Here is a 15704-nt window from a genome sequence, read left to right on the forward strand (position 1 = left end):
CATTGCCCAGCCTCCCATAGAGCTCACGGTCATAGTGATAATTCTCCCAAGGGATTTCATTTTCGTCCTCCAACTGTCTCATCAAATGAAACCCCAAATTGCAGTGTCTTCACACTCAGTCCAGCACTCTGCTTTTAATCTACAGGCAGCAGAGGTGTGCACATATGTGGGTCTATGTGTGTATATGTGTCTGTAGAAACGACATGCACTTGTATTTTTTCTACATGTCCCTATACACTTGTGCACATGACTTTTTGGGAGGGGTACATGCATTTGTGAGCCTGTAGCGTCTGCAAATGCAACAGTTTTCAAAAATGTATGTATCTGTCTATCAAGCCTGTTGGCTTGTTCTCATCTGGACTATGCAAACATAGATGCAGATCTACAGGGAAGGCTGAAGCAGCTGTGGACAGCTCACTGAGGGTGCCCATGGTGGCACCTGGGCTCACATTGAGTGGTTTGTCAGCCACGCCACCCTTTCTTGCTCAGGCCAGGTCTCATGTATTCTTTTGATATTTGTTTTTGACTTGTGAAGGATGCTAAAAATGTGAAGCTCCCATCACCCATCCCAAGCTCACGGTTCAGTAGGTTGGGGTTTGCACCCAGAGATGAAGGACACCAAGCACAAGCAGCTGTGCTTTTGCCAAAGATTTGATCAAGTCTCCGGTAATAGGAATGATGATTTTCAGCAGATTTGGGCTGGAACGTGTGAGGAAGGTGACAGAAGTGCCTTTCCTGATGTGTTCCTCATCTTCAGCCCCTCCTAGTTCATCACAGGTCAATCATTATATATATGTGTTCTCAATCTTACTCACTCTTCATACAACTGAATGAGTTAAAAATCCTTGGGGCACAAGGCAATGCAATGGTCTCCCCACTTTCCTCATTGTCCATAGTGTCTTGCACAGTAGCCAACACCTACATTTTTGTTTCTAAAAACACCCTGGGCTAAAGAAAATCAAAATGGCTCCAACCCAAACCACTGTATTTTTCAAGTCTTCCCCATGCAACACAATTCAATGAAAACATTGATACTCATTTACTCTCTTTTCTAGTCAGCGCATTCTTCTTATACCACATTCAAACAACTGTCTGGCAATCCTAATATTTATATTTACTTCCTTCAAATTTGCCTATACTCTTTAAAGTTCAAGTATCTCACACGAGTGAGGCATTCATCCACCCTTTTGAGAGTACAATGCTAGAAATTCTTTAAGCTTTCTGTTTTCGGCACAACGACATTCCGATACAATCTGAGAATCGGAGAGACACCCTCTGGCCCCACACGAGCCAGGGAACAGGTTTGGCTAGAAAAAAAAGTTTTCCTCATGTGATGGGCACCCTACCAATCACACACCGCTCTTTTCAAGCAACCTGGGCTCTTTAAAGACCAGGTGAGGCAGGAGAAAGGGGGCTTTTCTTTGGCTGGACAGGTGTGTGTGGTTTTCTGCTGGGAAGCATCACCAGGAGAGAGGGGTGAGTACCTGGTTTTGGTCACCATCTTCTTCTTCATGAGGCAAATCAACGAGAAGCATCTGGTACAAGAAAACAGGCTTTTATGTTAAATGATTTTCATTTCAGACCCTGGGCTGTGTTTAGTATGTGGGAGGTTGGTACCTGGATGAGGTTAACTGCGGATGATTATTAAGCATTTCTTTTTTTCTTCTACCTCAGGCTGCATCTTCTATATGGCTGTTTTAATTTGTTTCATATTTTTTTCTCCTAAAGACTAGGGAGGAGGAAATGGGAAAATTAGATCTGTTGCCAACATGTTTGAATGTCAAAAAAAAAAAATTATCACAGAGAAAGACAAATCCAGTAATTCCCCCTCACTTGTGAAAATAGAAAAGTATACATATATATATTAAAAAAAAAACCAACAACCTCTTGTTTTGGCTCTGCTGAACTAATGAGGGAGAGAGGAAAAAACTACCTCCCAGCTCTATTTCCGAGGTAATTATGCCTGATGATGATTTACCAGCCGCTTCACTGTTCACATAGGCTTCATTTCATAGCGATCTCTCTTGAAAGGAAACTTAATTAGTCTATGACCCCTGCTTGATGCTGAGCTTTGTTTTTGCTTTATATTTCTCCCCTGGTAGCATAAAATAACTGGCTGGCTCTTCATTTTCTCGGAGTGGCTGGATCCTGGCGAGCAAGCTGCTCTCTGTCAGGGGTGGCTGCCTTTCACTGGCAGGTGGAGTGACGGGAGAGGTTCGGTGGGGCAGGAGGATCGTGTGGGTGTGTGCTGGAAATCTTCGCCTCAAAATAAATAAATGATGAATCGACACTTATAAATCATCCGCCTTTGCAGCAGCAGGGTCCAAAATATTCATCAATAAAATATTTAATTGTCTCCTCTTAAAGGCAGTATAACTCTGCAGATTTCCCAAATGCTTTGAAACTGCCTTTGTTTTTTAAGTCCCTTGGAGGCTTATAAAAAGAAAAAAATCAGAAAATAATAATAACAACAGCAATCATGGTAATTAATAATTATGAAGTTGGTTTACTCAAGCCTTGCTGCACGGGACACCCTAGTGGGTTGGGCAGGTCTGTGCCTTGCCTGGGGCATCCTACAGCACCTGCACTGCTCCCCTGATGGCTCCTCCTTGCCAACTTCCCTCCCTTGGCACCCCACCACGGACGTTTTACTCATGCTTGTAGAGACAGGCCTGGGAAAGCCAGAGGGGTAGGAGGAGGTGGCTGGATGGGGTGAAGAGCAGGGCAGGGCCCCCGGGCAAGGATGAGGTTTCAGCAGCTGAAAGGCTGGGTTTGTTTAGTTGTGCTCAAGTGCTTCCAGGCCTTTCGGCTGAGGCAACTGGAGGCTGCAGAATCCATGGGAAACAGTACAAATGCACCCCTTGTCTCTGCCTCCTTGCACAAGGGGAGAAGAATGCCACGTAGAGTGCAGGCATGATGAAACTCAGGGAGGTAACAGGGGGTGAGGTGAAGTCCTGCGGGGCCCATTCATAGTGCTCAGGCACTGTCCCCACTCTTCTTCCCACCTTCCAGAGGTGCTGCTTTGTGCCAGCCCCTGCACTCCAGGCCAGGAGGGAGGTGGGGGTGTTATGCCCGTGATGGTGGCCAATGGTTTGAGCACCCCCAGCTGCTGCCTGTGGTGTGAGGGGCTGGAGGTCATCTTGTCCAACCTCCCTGCAGGCTGCCCAGGACGACATCCGGGTGGTTTTTAAATATCTCCAAGGAGCGAAACTCCATAATTCTGTTTGCAAGGAGGACCTAGGGCTTCACAAGGGCTGGAGCTCTTTGTGGAAGCAAATGATGCTCACAGGAGAGGTCCTGGACATTCTTTTGGCTACGGTGCTGTGACTCCACCATGAGAACTGGCACAGAACACGTGGCAATGAGAACAGGACCCTCTTCTACAAGAGGCAATGCCAAACCGATTCTTACCCGTGGGCTTTTTTGGCTAAAGATGGAGTAGAAATAGAGTAAAGCAGGGGACATTCATCTGTAAGTCTACTGAAATCCTGTCTCAGTCTGTAAAAATAGGGTATAGAGGTTTCAAAAAGTCAGTCAGAGCAATGTGTGTTAATTGATGCATAAGAGGCTGAGTCCTCCCTGTATCAAGGCACTGCTGCCAGCAGTACTTCATTTGAAAGTCTGCATGGGATTAGTCACCTAAAACACAAGGGCAGATGCCTGACTTTTCAGACAGGAGCTTGGAGAGGATAAGGGCGAAGCTGCAGTCTGTGTTGTGGCCAGGTGTAGGAAGTGGAAGAAGGAGGTGCTGCAGGAGGGCTGTGGGTTTTTGTGGTGCAGAGGGAGCAACAGAAACCTTTCCAGAGCTCCATGGAGCATGAAGCAAAGCCTATGGTAGTGATAATTGAAAATGTTGAAGTGTCACAGCTAACTTACAAGGTCCCCAGGATGTGCTAAGGAACACCGGGTCCATGCAAGCTCACAGCTGAAATCCCAGGACCTTGCCCCCTTCTTGTGTCACAGGTTGAGTTTTTGGATATGTTTTGGATAACAGTTGCAGCTGAAGCTCCTGTCTCCTCAGGGGTTTCCCTGGAGCCCCGGGAAAGTGTGTTTGGGTTGTAAAACTTTCCTTAGCCAGCCCACACAGAAGGCTTCCCTTGTTCTGAAATGATTTGTGTCCGCAGGCATGAGCTGGGGGCGCATGTCCCTCTGGGAGGTGGGAGGAGGACTGCCTGTCGGTGTCACTCCCAGGGGATGGTGGCGAGTCATGCCTGTGTGCAGCCTGCCTCGGGCAAGGCAGCACAGGTTTGTCTCATGCCTCAGTCATGCACCTGACCCCAGTGCTGTGCTCTTGCTTAATGCCGCTTACTTCTGAGGGACAAGGAACAGGCCGGGTGGGAAGTCACAAATCTCCTGCAGCTTCTTTTAGGTGACCAACCCCATACAGGGTTTGAAATGAAGTCCTAAGATTCTGGAAAGCCTTAAGTTGCCTAGAAGTCTGGCAATTTATAATTGATATCTGTGTGGTGGTGATCATTCCCAGCTTTCCTTCCAGCTGCAGCATTCTAGGAGATGGGTTTACACCAGGAGAAAAGGTCCCCTTTCTGAGGCTGGTGTGCCTGCAGTAATACCTGGCCAAAGTGAGGCAAGAGAAAGCCAGGTCCTGCCTACAAGAAGAAATCTGGGTTGTAGGGAGGCAAGCATGTGGGCTGGGTGGAGAGTTGAAGTGCAAGAGTCTTCAAACAGGTGGGTAGTTAACAAAAATGAAGTAGCTGAGCTGTGCCCTTGGGTAGCCAAGAGCAAGCCAGGTCTAGTTTTCTTCAGTCTGAGTGCTGTTGTTATGCTACAGGGGTGTCTGCAGGAGAGAAGGGGAGGATAAAGACATTTCTGTAGTATTAAGGAAAGGGTTGTGACTTTGTTAACCACACTTAGCGTGATCTGTCGTGCTAGACACATGGCACACTCAGCCCAGCTCTCCGCATGGCAGCTGGAGCAGACCTGGTTTTTCACGTGGTAGTCAGAGTTCATGCACCTGCATTCAAGCAGGGAAGATTTCCTTGCTTTTTGGACTGTGCCCTGACTTGTGATGTCTTTTAGCCGGCAATAACTAAAGGCTTTTCTAAAATCCCTGCAAGGATTAAGGCAGTGGTTTCTACAGCTTTCAGATATTTGGAGAACCAGTCTGTCTCAGGTTTGTCAGGGTCTGCAGTATTGTACTGCAGACCACATGTGGCCAAACACTGCCCAGACCTCCAAGGCAGTTGATGTGACTCCTGGACATGCTGGCTGGCCAACAAATTTGCAAGTTTGGCAGCTTCAGGTTGATCTCATAAGCCTGTACAGAGCTCTGCAGCTTCAGATGTGTTGTGCCAGCCTCTGACCACCTGGCTGGTAATAAGAATGACTTCTTACCTGGGAAACAATGGCTACTCATGCTATCTTGGGGAAATACTTGGGGAATTCTTGGGGAATCCCAAAAGTTTTCTGAAGAATCACAGAGTTAGTAACCCCAGGAACAAAGGGCAGGAGTGCTGGTACTCCAGCAGGGGAGGAGTTCAAGCTGCTTTTTCCTTTGCCAGCTCAAGTTGGGCCCACTTCAGCCTTTCGTTCGTGGTGTCTGTTTTCCTAACCACCCAATAAATGCAGCTGTCTCGGGGTTGGGGTTATTCTTCCTCCCCCTCGCCATGCACACATGCACTCTGTCCCTTTGAAACAAGGACTCCACCAGCACTGGAATTTGGGCTTGTTTCTCCAGGAGGCCTCACACCTCTGACTAGTGCCTTTATGCTGCTCTCTCTGGAGGGGGGTGAATCCGAGGCGGGGCGCCTGGGCCCAGCCTGCAGGATGTAGCGCTCTCAGGAATTTGGTGGGAATGCTGCTTGGCCCGGCTCCCGTGAGCCAGCTGCAGCCTGAGCAGCTCCATCCCTTGCACCTGACCGGGGACGGGGGCCCCAGCTTTGGATCCTGGCATGGGTGTGAGAGGGAACTACCCTTAGCAAGGTGCTGCCAAGCCCTGCAGTGCCAGCATGTGTGTGATAGAGCTGCAGTTACCAGCATGGTCCCGGTGCTGGCTGAGAGGAAATGGCCAAAAGCATGGATGGCATGCCCTAGGATAAAGCTGGGTCCTTTGAAGGAGGAGCAACGTGAGAGCTCTGAACTCATCCCTTATCCATCCTGGTGGGTGCTGTTGTGTCTGTGAAAACCTATCCAAAAACTGAGCTGAAGCCACTGGCTGTGCACAGAGTTACCCCAATCTTGTATAGCTCAACTGTCAGGGAGAGTATGAGTTACCCACTTCACACCTAGGGAAGTTTTTCCTCTGGAGTGGAGGTACAGAAAGGTTGGCAGGTTCTGTCTACCTTTTTCCACAGGGTAACTTCAATTTCTGAATGAATCTATTGTGCCTGCCTAATTGATTACTGTTTTTCTTTTGATTTTCTTTTTTTTTTTCTCAGGTTGCATGAAGAGCTAAAGATGGCAAAAACTGAAAATGGCGTACGCATCTTTCAGGGTCTATTAATCCTGGGGAATGTGGTCATTGGGGTAAGTGAACTGGGACAGGGGTGGGTGGCTGGTGGCTTCCTTCCAGTATGACACTTCTTGAAACAGCATTTCCCAGCCATGAAATCCCTCTTCCCACGTGAAGTCCGCCTGTAAGCAGAGCAGTAGGGTGTGAGAGGAGAGGTAAAGGAGAGCTGCTAAGGTTGGTCAGTAGGGTGGGGAGGGGACAACAAGGAACAGCAGAGGCTGATCTGCAAGACCAACAGGACTTCTAGAGGAACAGCCCTTGCTGCTGACCAACATCTTTTCAGCCAACTCCTTCCATTATAGTGAAGGCAAAAGTTGTGTTAATTCTTTCTTAACGTACTCAAGATCTTGGCCTAACATTTCAGGTCTAAGCTGGGTGAGTTCAACTTGCAATCCTTGTGTTAAGGTACAGTAAAAGAGGTTGTAGAGTTGGACAGAGGAGGAATTGAGGAGCTCCTGTTGGGCAGGAGGGTGAAAGAAACAAATGTAGTCTGCTTCTTTTTGTGTCTTTGTTATTTCTTTGGGGAAGCTTGATTTAATGGATTTCCCAAACTTGTACTTCTCAGATGTGTGGTATTGCCCTGACAGCAGAGTGCATCTACTTTGTGTCCGATCCCCATGGTCTCTACCCTCTGCTGGAAGCCACAGAAAATGATGACATCTATGCTGCTGCCTGGATTGGCATCTTCGTTGGCTTTGCACTCCTTGCTCTGTCTATCCTTGGCATCATAGCAGTCATTAAATCCAACAGGACTTTGCTGCTGGTGGTAAGTGTAGCAAAGTTTTCCCACTGATTCCTGACAAACTGAAAAAAAAATGCTGGTTTAGTTTCCCTGCTCACCTTGATAATCACCCACTGAGCAAAGACAGCTTTTATTAGTGAAGAGGAGCCAAAGTTTCTTCTCCACCATGGCTGTGTTCTTCCACAAGGTGATACCTGTGAGGACACACACATGACAAACTCCCAAGCCAGGATGAGGGAATTAATAGTGAGAGCCACAATGGAGGCTTAAACTCACCGGCTTGACCCTGACCTTGCCCTGAAGCCATGCAGAAACACTTGTGCAATCACATGCAGCTGAGATGTGGTTTAGATTCTTGTTTCTCCCCACCCCCTACTGCCTTTCAGCTGTCATGTACCATTCAGTTTAGGAGCTGATAAGTAATGACTGCTTTACAAGGCATTAGTATGTGTTAGTATACCAAATATGGGTGCAACTGACATTGTACATCAGCAAGCAAGCAGAAATTACAGGGATGAGGACAGAGAGCTTTGGATAAGCCAAAGACCATGTTAAGAGGTGAACAAAACTCTATATAATTTCTTACTTAGTCCTTCAGGTTGACAGTGGTGAACTTAATTGGTGCTTGCATTAAGGAAGGGTAGAGCTGAAAACTATGCAAACAGCTCTGTCTTGAATTAATGTAGGATGGCAGGGTGTCCATTTTAAACAAGAGACACTTAGAGATCTGAGCTCTTGCACCAGAGAATTCGCTAAAAAAACAGCTGATGGAAGAGAATTTCTGAATTTTAGTGTCTTGGCTGAAACCCAAGGCTGTGGTATAAGAGAAAGCAGAGAATACAGGGGGCAGAAGCTGGGGTAAAAAAAAAAAAAAAAAAAACAACAATGCCCTGAATATGAGGAAAAATAAATAAACTTAAAAAATAAAAAATAAAAAAGTGAGAGGAGAAATAGACACATGAAAACTGCAAAAGGAATATGGAAAAGGCTAAAAGGAGTTGTGCTAAGAAAGGAAGAGAAGCAGGTGAGAGGTTCTCTTGAGGATCAGTTTTCATGAAGGATCTTTGCTTACAGAGTAAGAGTGCTGAGGAAATCTGATGATGCTGGGGAAATCCTGAGATCAGGAGGATCTGATCAACCCATTAAATTGCACCTTCTTTTTCCATAAAGTATGAGGTCTCCTGCTAGAATTGAATAGCTTCTTGCTGAAAAGCTTTTAGCTTGCAAGTGGAAGTGAAAGGAGGAGACGTGGCACAAAAATAATTTGCCAATGAAATACAGCGATGAAAAAGGCTAATGTTATTCTAGGGCATATCGGGCAAAGTATTTTCCATAAAGACAGGGTGGCATTAATGCCATTCAATGAGGTTCTGATGAAATTACATCTGTGAGATGGAGTACAATTCTCATCGTTTGCCTTCAGGAAAGCAGGCTGCAAACTGGAACAAGTACAGAGAAGGGCTACATGAATGTTTAGAGGAAAAGACTGGGGAGACTAAGATAGTCTGTCTTCTTCTGGCTTGAACAGAAGTTGGGGCTTAATCTTGAAAAATACAGAACTGGAAGAAACTGCTTAACTAAGCCAATTCTGCTCTCCCTCTCTCCCACAGTATATTATTCTGATGCTGATCACTTTTGCATTTGAAATGGCTTCTTGCATCACGGCAGCAACTCACCGAGACTTTGTGAGTATAGCTTTCCTCATACGTTCATGCAACCACATCAGAAAATGTTGCAGTTCTACAGCATGCTGCCTCCTGTTCAGTAGAGTAACTGGCCTGTGTGGTGGTACACTGTAAGCTCAAAGGACTACTGCTGAGATACAGTAAGACCCCACAAGGGAAACCTTCAGCCTCATTATTCTAATAAAGGAAATATCTTTGTTGTTTTTAACATAGTTCTGTTATTTTTGATATTTTAAAATGTTTATAACCTTGCATCTAAGGAAATAATAGCGTGGGTTAGCTGAATCATCAATACAATGTTTAGTCTTTCAGCTACAGGCTGATTAATCTATCACACATGCAGAAGACACATCTTCTGCATTGCCACAGGCAGTGTCACTAGTGAGGGAAAGATTACGTGGGTAACTGCAGATATTGGTGGGGGGAAATGACCTGTGGCATTTCAGCTCCAAGCAGCTTATCAAGTGTAACCTATAGCTTCTGCACATCTCCTGTGATCTGACATCTGGAGGGACCTGCTCAAGAGTCACGCTCAAGATCTATGTTTTTGTTGCTCCTGCTCCTTCAATCTGGCTTGTTACCCTCCTCTGTGTAAAACTGGGGGGGGGAAATCTTCATTCCTCTTCTCTATCAGGACACTGACATAAGCAAACAAACCCACCCCAAATAACCCCATATTTGCTTTGCATGGCCACTTAATTACATAGTTCCTTCATTCTTTTCTTTTTTTTCCTTTTTTTTTTTTTCTGCAGCTCACACCAAATCTCTTCCTGAAGCAGATGCTAGAGAGGTATCAGAAGCCAGACGCGGGCAATAACAATGACAAATGGATGAGTGAAGGGGTCACAAAGACATGGGATAAACTCATGCTTCAGGTAATAATAACCCTGAAAATGCTCATTAATGACTAAATGCCCTGCAGCTCTGGAATTTCAAGTCCTCCTTGGGGCCACTCACTAATAAAGAGGATGGTATCTGCCTTGAACCTTAAATGAAGTCCTGCCACACTCCCTATTTCACTCGTTTATCAGATGGCAAACTGTCAAAGGCAGGAACTTCAAGAATCTTTCCCATAAATTCATGGTTAATGACTAACTAGCCATGTGCACGGTCTGGTCTTGTGCAGGGCCGTGATCTCGTCTGTTGAAGACCATTCCCTTCTCTCTCCCTACAGAATCAGTGCTGTGGAGTGCAAGGGCCCTCCGACTGGCAGGAGTACACATCTGCCTTCCGCATGACGTACAGTGATGCTGACTTCCCTTGGCCACACAATTGCTGCGTCTTGGATTCTCGAGGGTCTCCCATCAACCTTGATGGCTGCAAACTTGGAGTCCCTGGGTTCTATAAGAGCAATGTAAGGTTTTCTCTGCTTTTCCAATTAACTTGTGTTGGTCAAAGGTGCCTTGATAGAAGGGAAGGAAACAAGGAATAGCCTTCCTCCTCTACTGTAAGCTACAGGTGTTGAAAAGTTTTCTGGAGGAGAAGCAATGCCTGTAGGGTTCTCGTCATGTTGAACACAGAACAGATTGTGATAAAGGCATTTCTGATAAAACATTATTTAGAAAACTCTTCCAGTGCCAACTATGGCATCTTCTACATGCAGGTGGACAGCAGCTAAACCAAGCTTAACCCAAAGATACAACATGAGTGAGCAAGTCAGCAGTTCTCCTCTTCAAGGCAGTTGCCACAACCAATGGAGAACAGATGTCAGGGGAGGATGAAGAGGCTGTCTTCTGGCATGGTGCCCCAGGAAATGAATAGTAGGGCATCTCTGAAAAGTGGAAGTTGTTTCCTGTGGGGAGATCCAGTTACTGAACGCATCACTTGCTGAGCTTTTCAGTAGACCAGCTTTTCCTATTCAGACAAATTGTTGGGTCATGAGCTAACAGACATTTCTAGAGCGTGTTCAAGTTTCCAAATTTGCCTACACCTTCTTGATTATGGAGGCCATCTCTTTGTTGGCTGTTTGATTACATATGTTTATTTGGCATGTGGATGGCACAGAGAATTGTTCTTGAAGTGTTTAAGATGGATCTACTTTGTATTTGGAGCTAGAAACAGATAGGCAGTCTGCAAGTTGTCAATAAGCAGTTCAGTTCTGGTTTGTCTTCTTGAGTTACCCAAATTAAAATAGGAGAGGAGCATGCCACTTGACTCTCTTAGAGGCGGATGACCTTGTAACTTAGCAGCAAAAGCTCAAAGCTGGTGTTGATTCAGGCATGGTTGTCTTACAGGGTTGTTATGCTGCTATTTCTGGGCCAATGAACAGACAAGCCTGGGGTGTTGCCTGGTTTGGTTTTGCCATCCTCTGCTGGACTGTGAGTACTTAATATTTGCTTTTATTTCCGCTTCTCTTTCCTTGCTATCCCACACCCAGTTGGGTGGAGGTAGATGACGGCTGACACATTTTTAAAAAAATCTGTAGATGATGGTTATTTATTTGTCACCAATCTGCTTGTAGCCAGTTCCACTAATACGGCTACATTCAGAAGTTCCCCTCCATCCTGGCTCCCACACTCGAAGAGCTAAACGGCCTGCCAGCCTGCTGTGGCTTGCTGCCACCTCAGTAATACAGCACAGCAAACACAAAATGCAGATACATGTTTTTTAAGGGTATTGGATCGTCTGAACTGCAATCATGACAGATAATCCAGTATCTGTTTTGAAGACTTTGCATGAGTGTTTCAGGTGCTCTGGGTTCATCAGCTTCCTGACAGGCAATCCCCAGTGAGCTGAGTGATGCAGTCAAATAGTTACATCTGCACATATCTTCTTTCTTTCTTTAAGCTTCTTCTGCCTGAATGGACCTTGCTTATCAAAGTCCATTGTTGCTCTCTTCTGTCAGTAGGACTACATGGGACTTGGGGGAGAGGTGTGGAGAAAGAAAGGGGAGTAGAGAGACTTAGTAGTCTTGTCTTTTCAGTTCTTTGTCCTCCTCGGTACCATGTTCTACTGGAGCAGAATCGAATACTGAAGGCCTGGTGTCCTCAGCGTTGTCCTGAAGTACTCTGTGAAACTGCATTTGTCTCCTGCTCCATGCTCCTTGTGCCACTGAGGATTTGAAGTTTTCCCGCTACCTCTCCCATATTACTTTTGCCCCTCCAAAAACCTGACACACTGAGTTGATCCTTCCAGGAAAGAACCTTCTTGTCCCTTCTTTGCCCCTTTTTCTGCCTCCTAGCTGAGGTACAGTCCTTCTTCTGCTGTTCAAGAAATCCTTGGAGCATAAGATAAGAAATGATCCGATTTGTTCTGTGATGACATCAGAGAGGAAAATGCCCAGATATGCTTTCTCCAGAAAAGTCTCTCTCTAAAATTTGGCTGAGTGTAAATCATAATGCTAAAGGCTCTGGCAAGGGCTTTATGAGCAAAGCTGTAACCTCCTGTGACCAATAAAGACGGACGCTGCAAGGGAGAAAACTGAAGAACTCTCTAATACATTTTATCTTTCAACTTCTGTTCCTGGTCTCTGTCACCCTATGCCTTCGAGTAAGGCAGATTCTCTTAGAGTTTAAGTGTGTCAGCAGTAAAGACGTATCACAGGTAAGAAGTCTGTTGCTAGTCAGGCCCAGCAAAAGGCCAGCTCTGCAATACGCTGCCTGTATTCAGGCCTACCTCCTGTAACCGATGAAACTGCTGCCTGTTCTCCTGCCTTCAGAAGTGCCAGTTCATGAAAAGCTTCTCTTGCTAGCAAGCAACTCCACCAAAATCTACATGTACTTCACAGAAGATTTCACTAGAATTTGTGCAGAATACAAGGGGTCCTGTGCCGTAGTTGGCTTTGTGGAAGTGGCAATCCCAAACCCGTAGATCACTGTGCTTCTTGTGTCAGTTACCTACGCGTACATGGTCATGTCTCCTGTGTACTCCTCCTCCCACATCCCCAGATAAGGCACGACAGGCATCAAATAATGCCAACAATCTTCTGAAAAATGCCAGCAAGGTCCTTAGTGAGCCAAGTCCAGTTGTTGCATCAACACTTACAAATCTCACTCGGTTCAATAGTGGCGGTTTACTTTGGCCCAGACTGATCTGGTGCCTTTCCTAGTGGATGTTTCAGTTACACGTGTAATGTAAACGTGCTCCCGTGTAGAGCATTTTAAGGTGAAGCCTCTTCCCAAGGTGTTCTGGCTCAGGTTGTGACAGTTTGCCAGCTGCTGTGATGCCTTGTTTTTTGTATATTTGCCAAAATGCTAATTAAAAAGAAGTGGAAGTGAAATTTTCCTTTTGCTCATGATTCTGTGTTTGGGAAGGGGAAACGATGAAGGCCTGTAGCTGGGACACCCTGGGCAGTGCACTCTGTAGTCCTGTAAGCCCATCCCGAAGGTCTGAGTATGCAGTGCCCTGATGTATGGTGCTACAGTATGTCTGCAGCTCAATAGTCCCTCACTAGAGCACTGCTGGAGAAAAAGAGGGTGAATAGCTTGAAGGAGAAGCAAGTCCCTGTAGTACAGAAAGGTTTTTCTTTATGTGTGTACCTTCGAAAAGGAAAATCCCCATGGATCAGCCATTCTAGTAGGGGAGACCACATGCAAAAGTCTTGTTTCAGTGGGGTGGTGATGGTTTTTGAGAGTCCGGACTCTCAGCAATTTCTATAAGGACTGCCTTGTGTCTTCAGTGCTTTTTTGTGAGACTTGAGGACATGGCTAGTCCACGGGGACTGTGTATGTCAGTGGTTGGGGTTTGTCTTATGAATGCCTTTTCTGTTTGTGTGTGTGTTGCTGAGAGCTACAATCATACATAGATCTAAATAAATCTGAAGAGAATTGGAGTCTGCCTAGGATAGGCAGCAACAGCAAAGACTTAGTTAAATGCTACTTGCTGTGAACTGCAAATCCCTGCCTACTACATCAGAGGAGAGGAGAGGAGAGGAGAGGAGAGGAGAGGAGGGGAGGGGAGAGGAGGGGAGGAGAGGAGAGGAGAGGAGGGGAGGGGAGGGGAGGGGAGGGGAGGGGAGAGGGGAGGGGAGGGGAGGAGGGGAGGGGAGGGGAGGGGAGGGGAGGGGAGGGGAGGGGAGGGGAGGGGAGGGGAGGGGAGGAGAGGAGAGGAGAGAGAGGAGAGGAGAGGAGAGGAGAGGAGAGGAGAGGAGAGGAGAGGAGAGGAGAGGAGAGGAGAGGAGAGGAGAGGAGAGGAGAGGAGAGGAGAGGAGAGGAGAGGAGAGGAGAGGAGAGGAGAGGAGAGGAGAGGAGAGGAGAGGAGAGGAGAGGAGAGGAGAGGAGAGGAGAGGAGAGGAGAGGAGAGGAGAGGAGAGGAGAGGAGAGGAGAGGAGAGGAGAGGAGAGGAGAGGAGAGGAGAGGAGAGGAGAGAGAGAGGAGAGGAGAGGAGAGGAGAGGAGAGGAGAGGAGAGGAGAGGAGAGGAGACAAATGGGGGAATAAGGACAAAATGCAGCCACGCTGCCTCTGTACTTTTGGCTTGTCCAAATCCCTCTAATAGCTTCTCAGTCATGAGAGCCTTCGTGGATAGTTTCTCACCTGCCTAAAGATCTCTTGCTTGAGTTATTTCTACAACCCAAGTAGCTTTGAAAATGAGTAACATGACCAGTATGGAACATGTTAGAGATTAGCAAGGCCTTCTGCATATGGTTGTGGCTGGAGATATGGCCTGCAGAAAACTTTAAGACCACAGTAATAACTGACTTCAAACATTATTTTCTCATCTGGTCTTTTACTTCAGACCCAGAAGTCTCTTTCTTCCTTCACCATCTAAATGTGCTGTGATTATAGCACTGCTCTCAATGTAGAGAAAATGCTGTAGGATTTTATAGGAGAAGAGGAACCAAGAATAGCTTGAACAGACTATTGCAGTATTAACTGCTCCAACCAGTTGCAGATGATATTATTTACCTATGGCATAAATGGCAGTTTAAGCCAATAAAATTTGGGTTCATCAAGTTTATCTTCTGATTTTTGAGCCTTTAGCTCACTTGGCCCATTCGAACTAAGGTGGGAGAAGAAGACTGGGCTGGTGGCAGAATGATGCTGAGCATGCTTTTGAAAAATCCTGCACAGCTTTTTCTGGTTTTTCAGCTTCTGAAGGTTGATTCCAATCTCTACAAGTTCCCTACCTGGGATGCCAGGGGAGGGTGAGGAAGGGATGGAGTCCATGACAGGAATGGTGGCGAACTGGTTCGTGTGTTGGCTGGGGCTTGTAAAGAAATCCTGATCATTCTCAGCTGTTTGGATTTCTGCCGGAGGTTATGGCTGTAACTGGTCATCAGAGTAGGCAATGTCCATAGACGTATGAAACTGGACTAAGTTTGCTGGACTAAGACAAGATGAAGAAAAAAATCTACCAGATGGAAGTTGGGTGGTATTTTTTGTTTGTTTGGTTTTGTTTTTGCAGATTTTCTCTGTGTATTTCTTCTCTGTGGGTGTGAATATTCACAGTTCTCTCCTGGCAAAAAGAAAAAAGTTTCAATTCTCCCACAGTTACCAACTGTATTTTTAGATTATTAATATATTGTAATATTCTAATTCTGAGAAATCAGATTTTCACTGAGAAATATCCTTTGTTCATACTTGACTGAGCAGCTTGACCTCCAAGCCAACAAGTATCCCAAATCCCAGCTGCTCCCCTCCCATACACACACAAACATAACCCAAAGCCTTTCAAATTCTTGAATAATTGTAGCTGGCAATGATGAAAGTCTTCGTTCCTTCAGGCCATCGGGCAACACAGGCCTGCCTTTGTCCCCGTTTCTCCAGCAGGTTCTCCTACCCCTTCCTTCTTTCCTCTCACTTGTTCTTCATCTTCATGAAATCTGTTTGCATGCAATCTCTCAGGCCCTATTTCTCCTCACCTTGCTGG

At 46.1% G+C, this 15704-nt stretch overlaps 1 protein-coding gene across 3 annotated transcripts; it reads left to right on the forward strand.

The window, feature by feature from the left end:
- Positions 1-1323: 1323 nt before the first annotated feature.
- Positions 1324-13119, forward strand: UPK1B (uroplakin 1B). 3 transcript variants are annotated; one of them, XM_013183077.3, is made up of 8 exons: positions 1324-1476; positions 6396-6483; positions 7035-7235; positions 8822-8896; positions 9649-9771; positions 10071-10250; positions 11131-11214; positions 11820-13119. In XM_013183077.3, exons 2-8 carry the CDS (start codon positions 6415-6417, stop codon positions 11868-11870), a joined length of 783 nt encoding a protein of 260 aa, XP_013038531.3. In that variant the 5' UTR covers positions 1324-1476; positions 6396-6414; the 3' UTR covers positions 11871-13119. The 3 variants fall into 3 exon arrangements, with proteins under 3 accessions (XP_013038531.3, XP_066859967.1, XP_066859969.1); XM_067003866.1 differs by lacking the exon at positions 1324-1476 and adding an exon at positions 6079-6117; XM_067003868.1 differs by lacking the exon at positions 1324-1476 and adding an exon at positions 6232-6280.
- The last annotated feature ends 2585 nt before the right edge of the window (positions 13120-15704 follow it).

This window comes from Anser cygnoides, chromosome 1 (genome assembly GCF_040182565.1).
Source record: "Anser cygnoides isolate HZ-2024a breed goose chromosome 1, Taihu_goose_T2T_genome, whole genome shotgun sequence".
Taxonomy (NCBI): domain Eukaryota; kingdom Metazoa; phylum Chordata; class Aves; order Anseriformes; family Anatidae; genus Anser; species Anser cygnoides.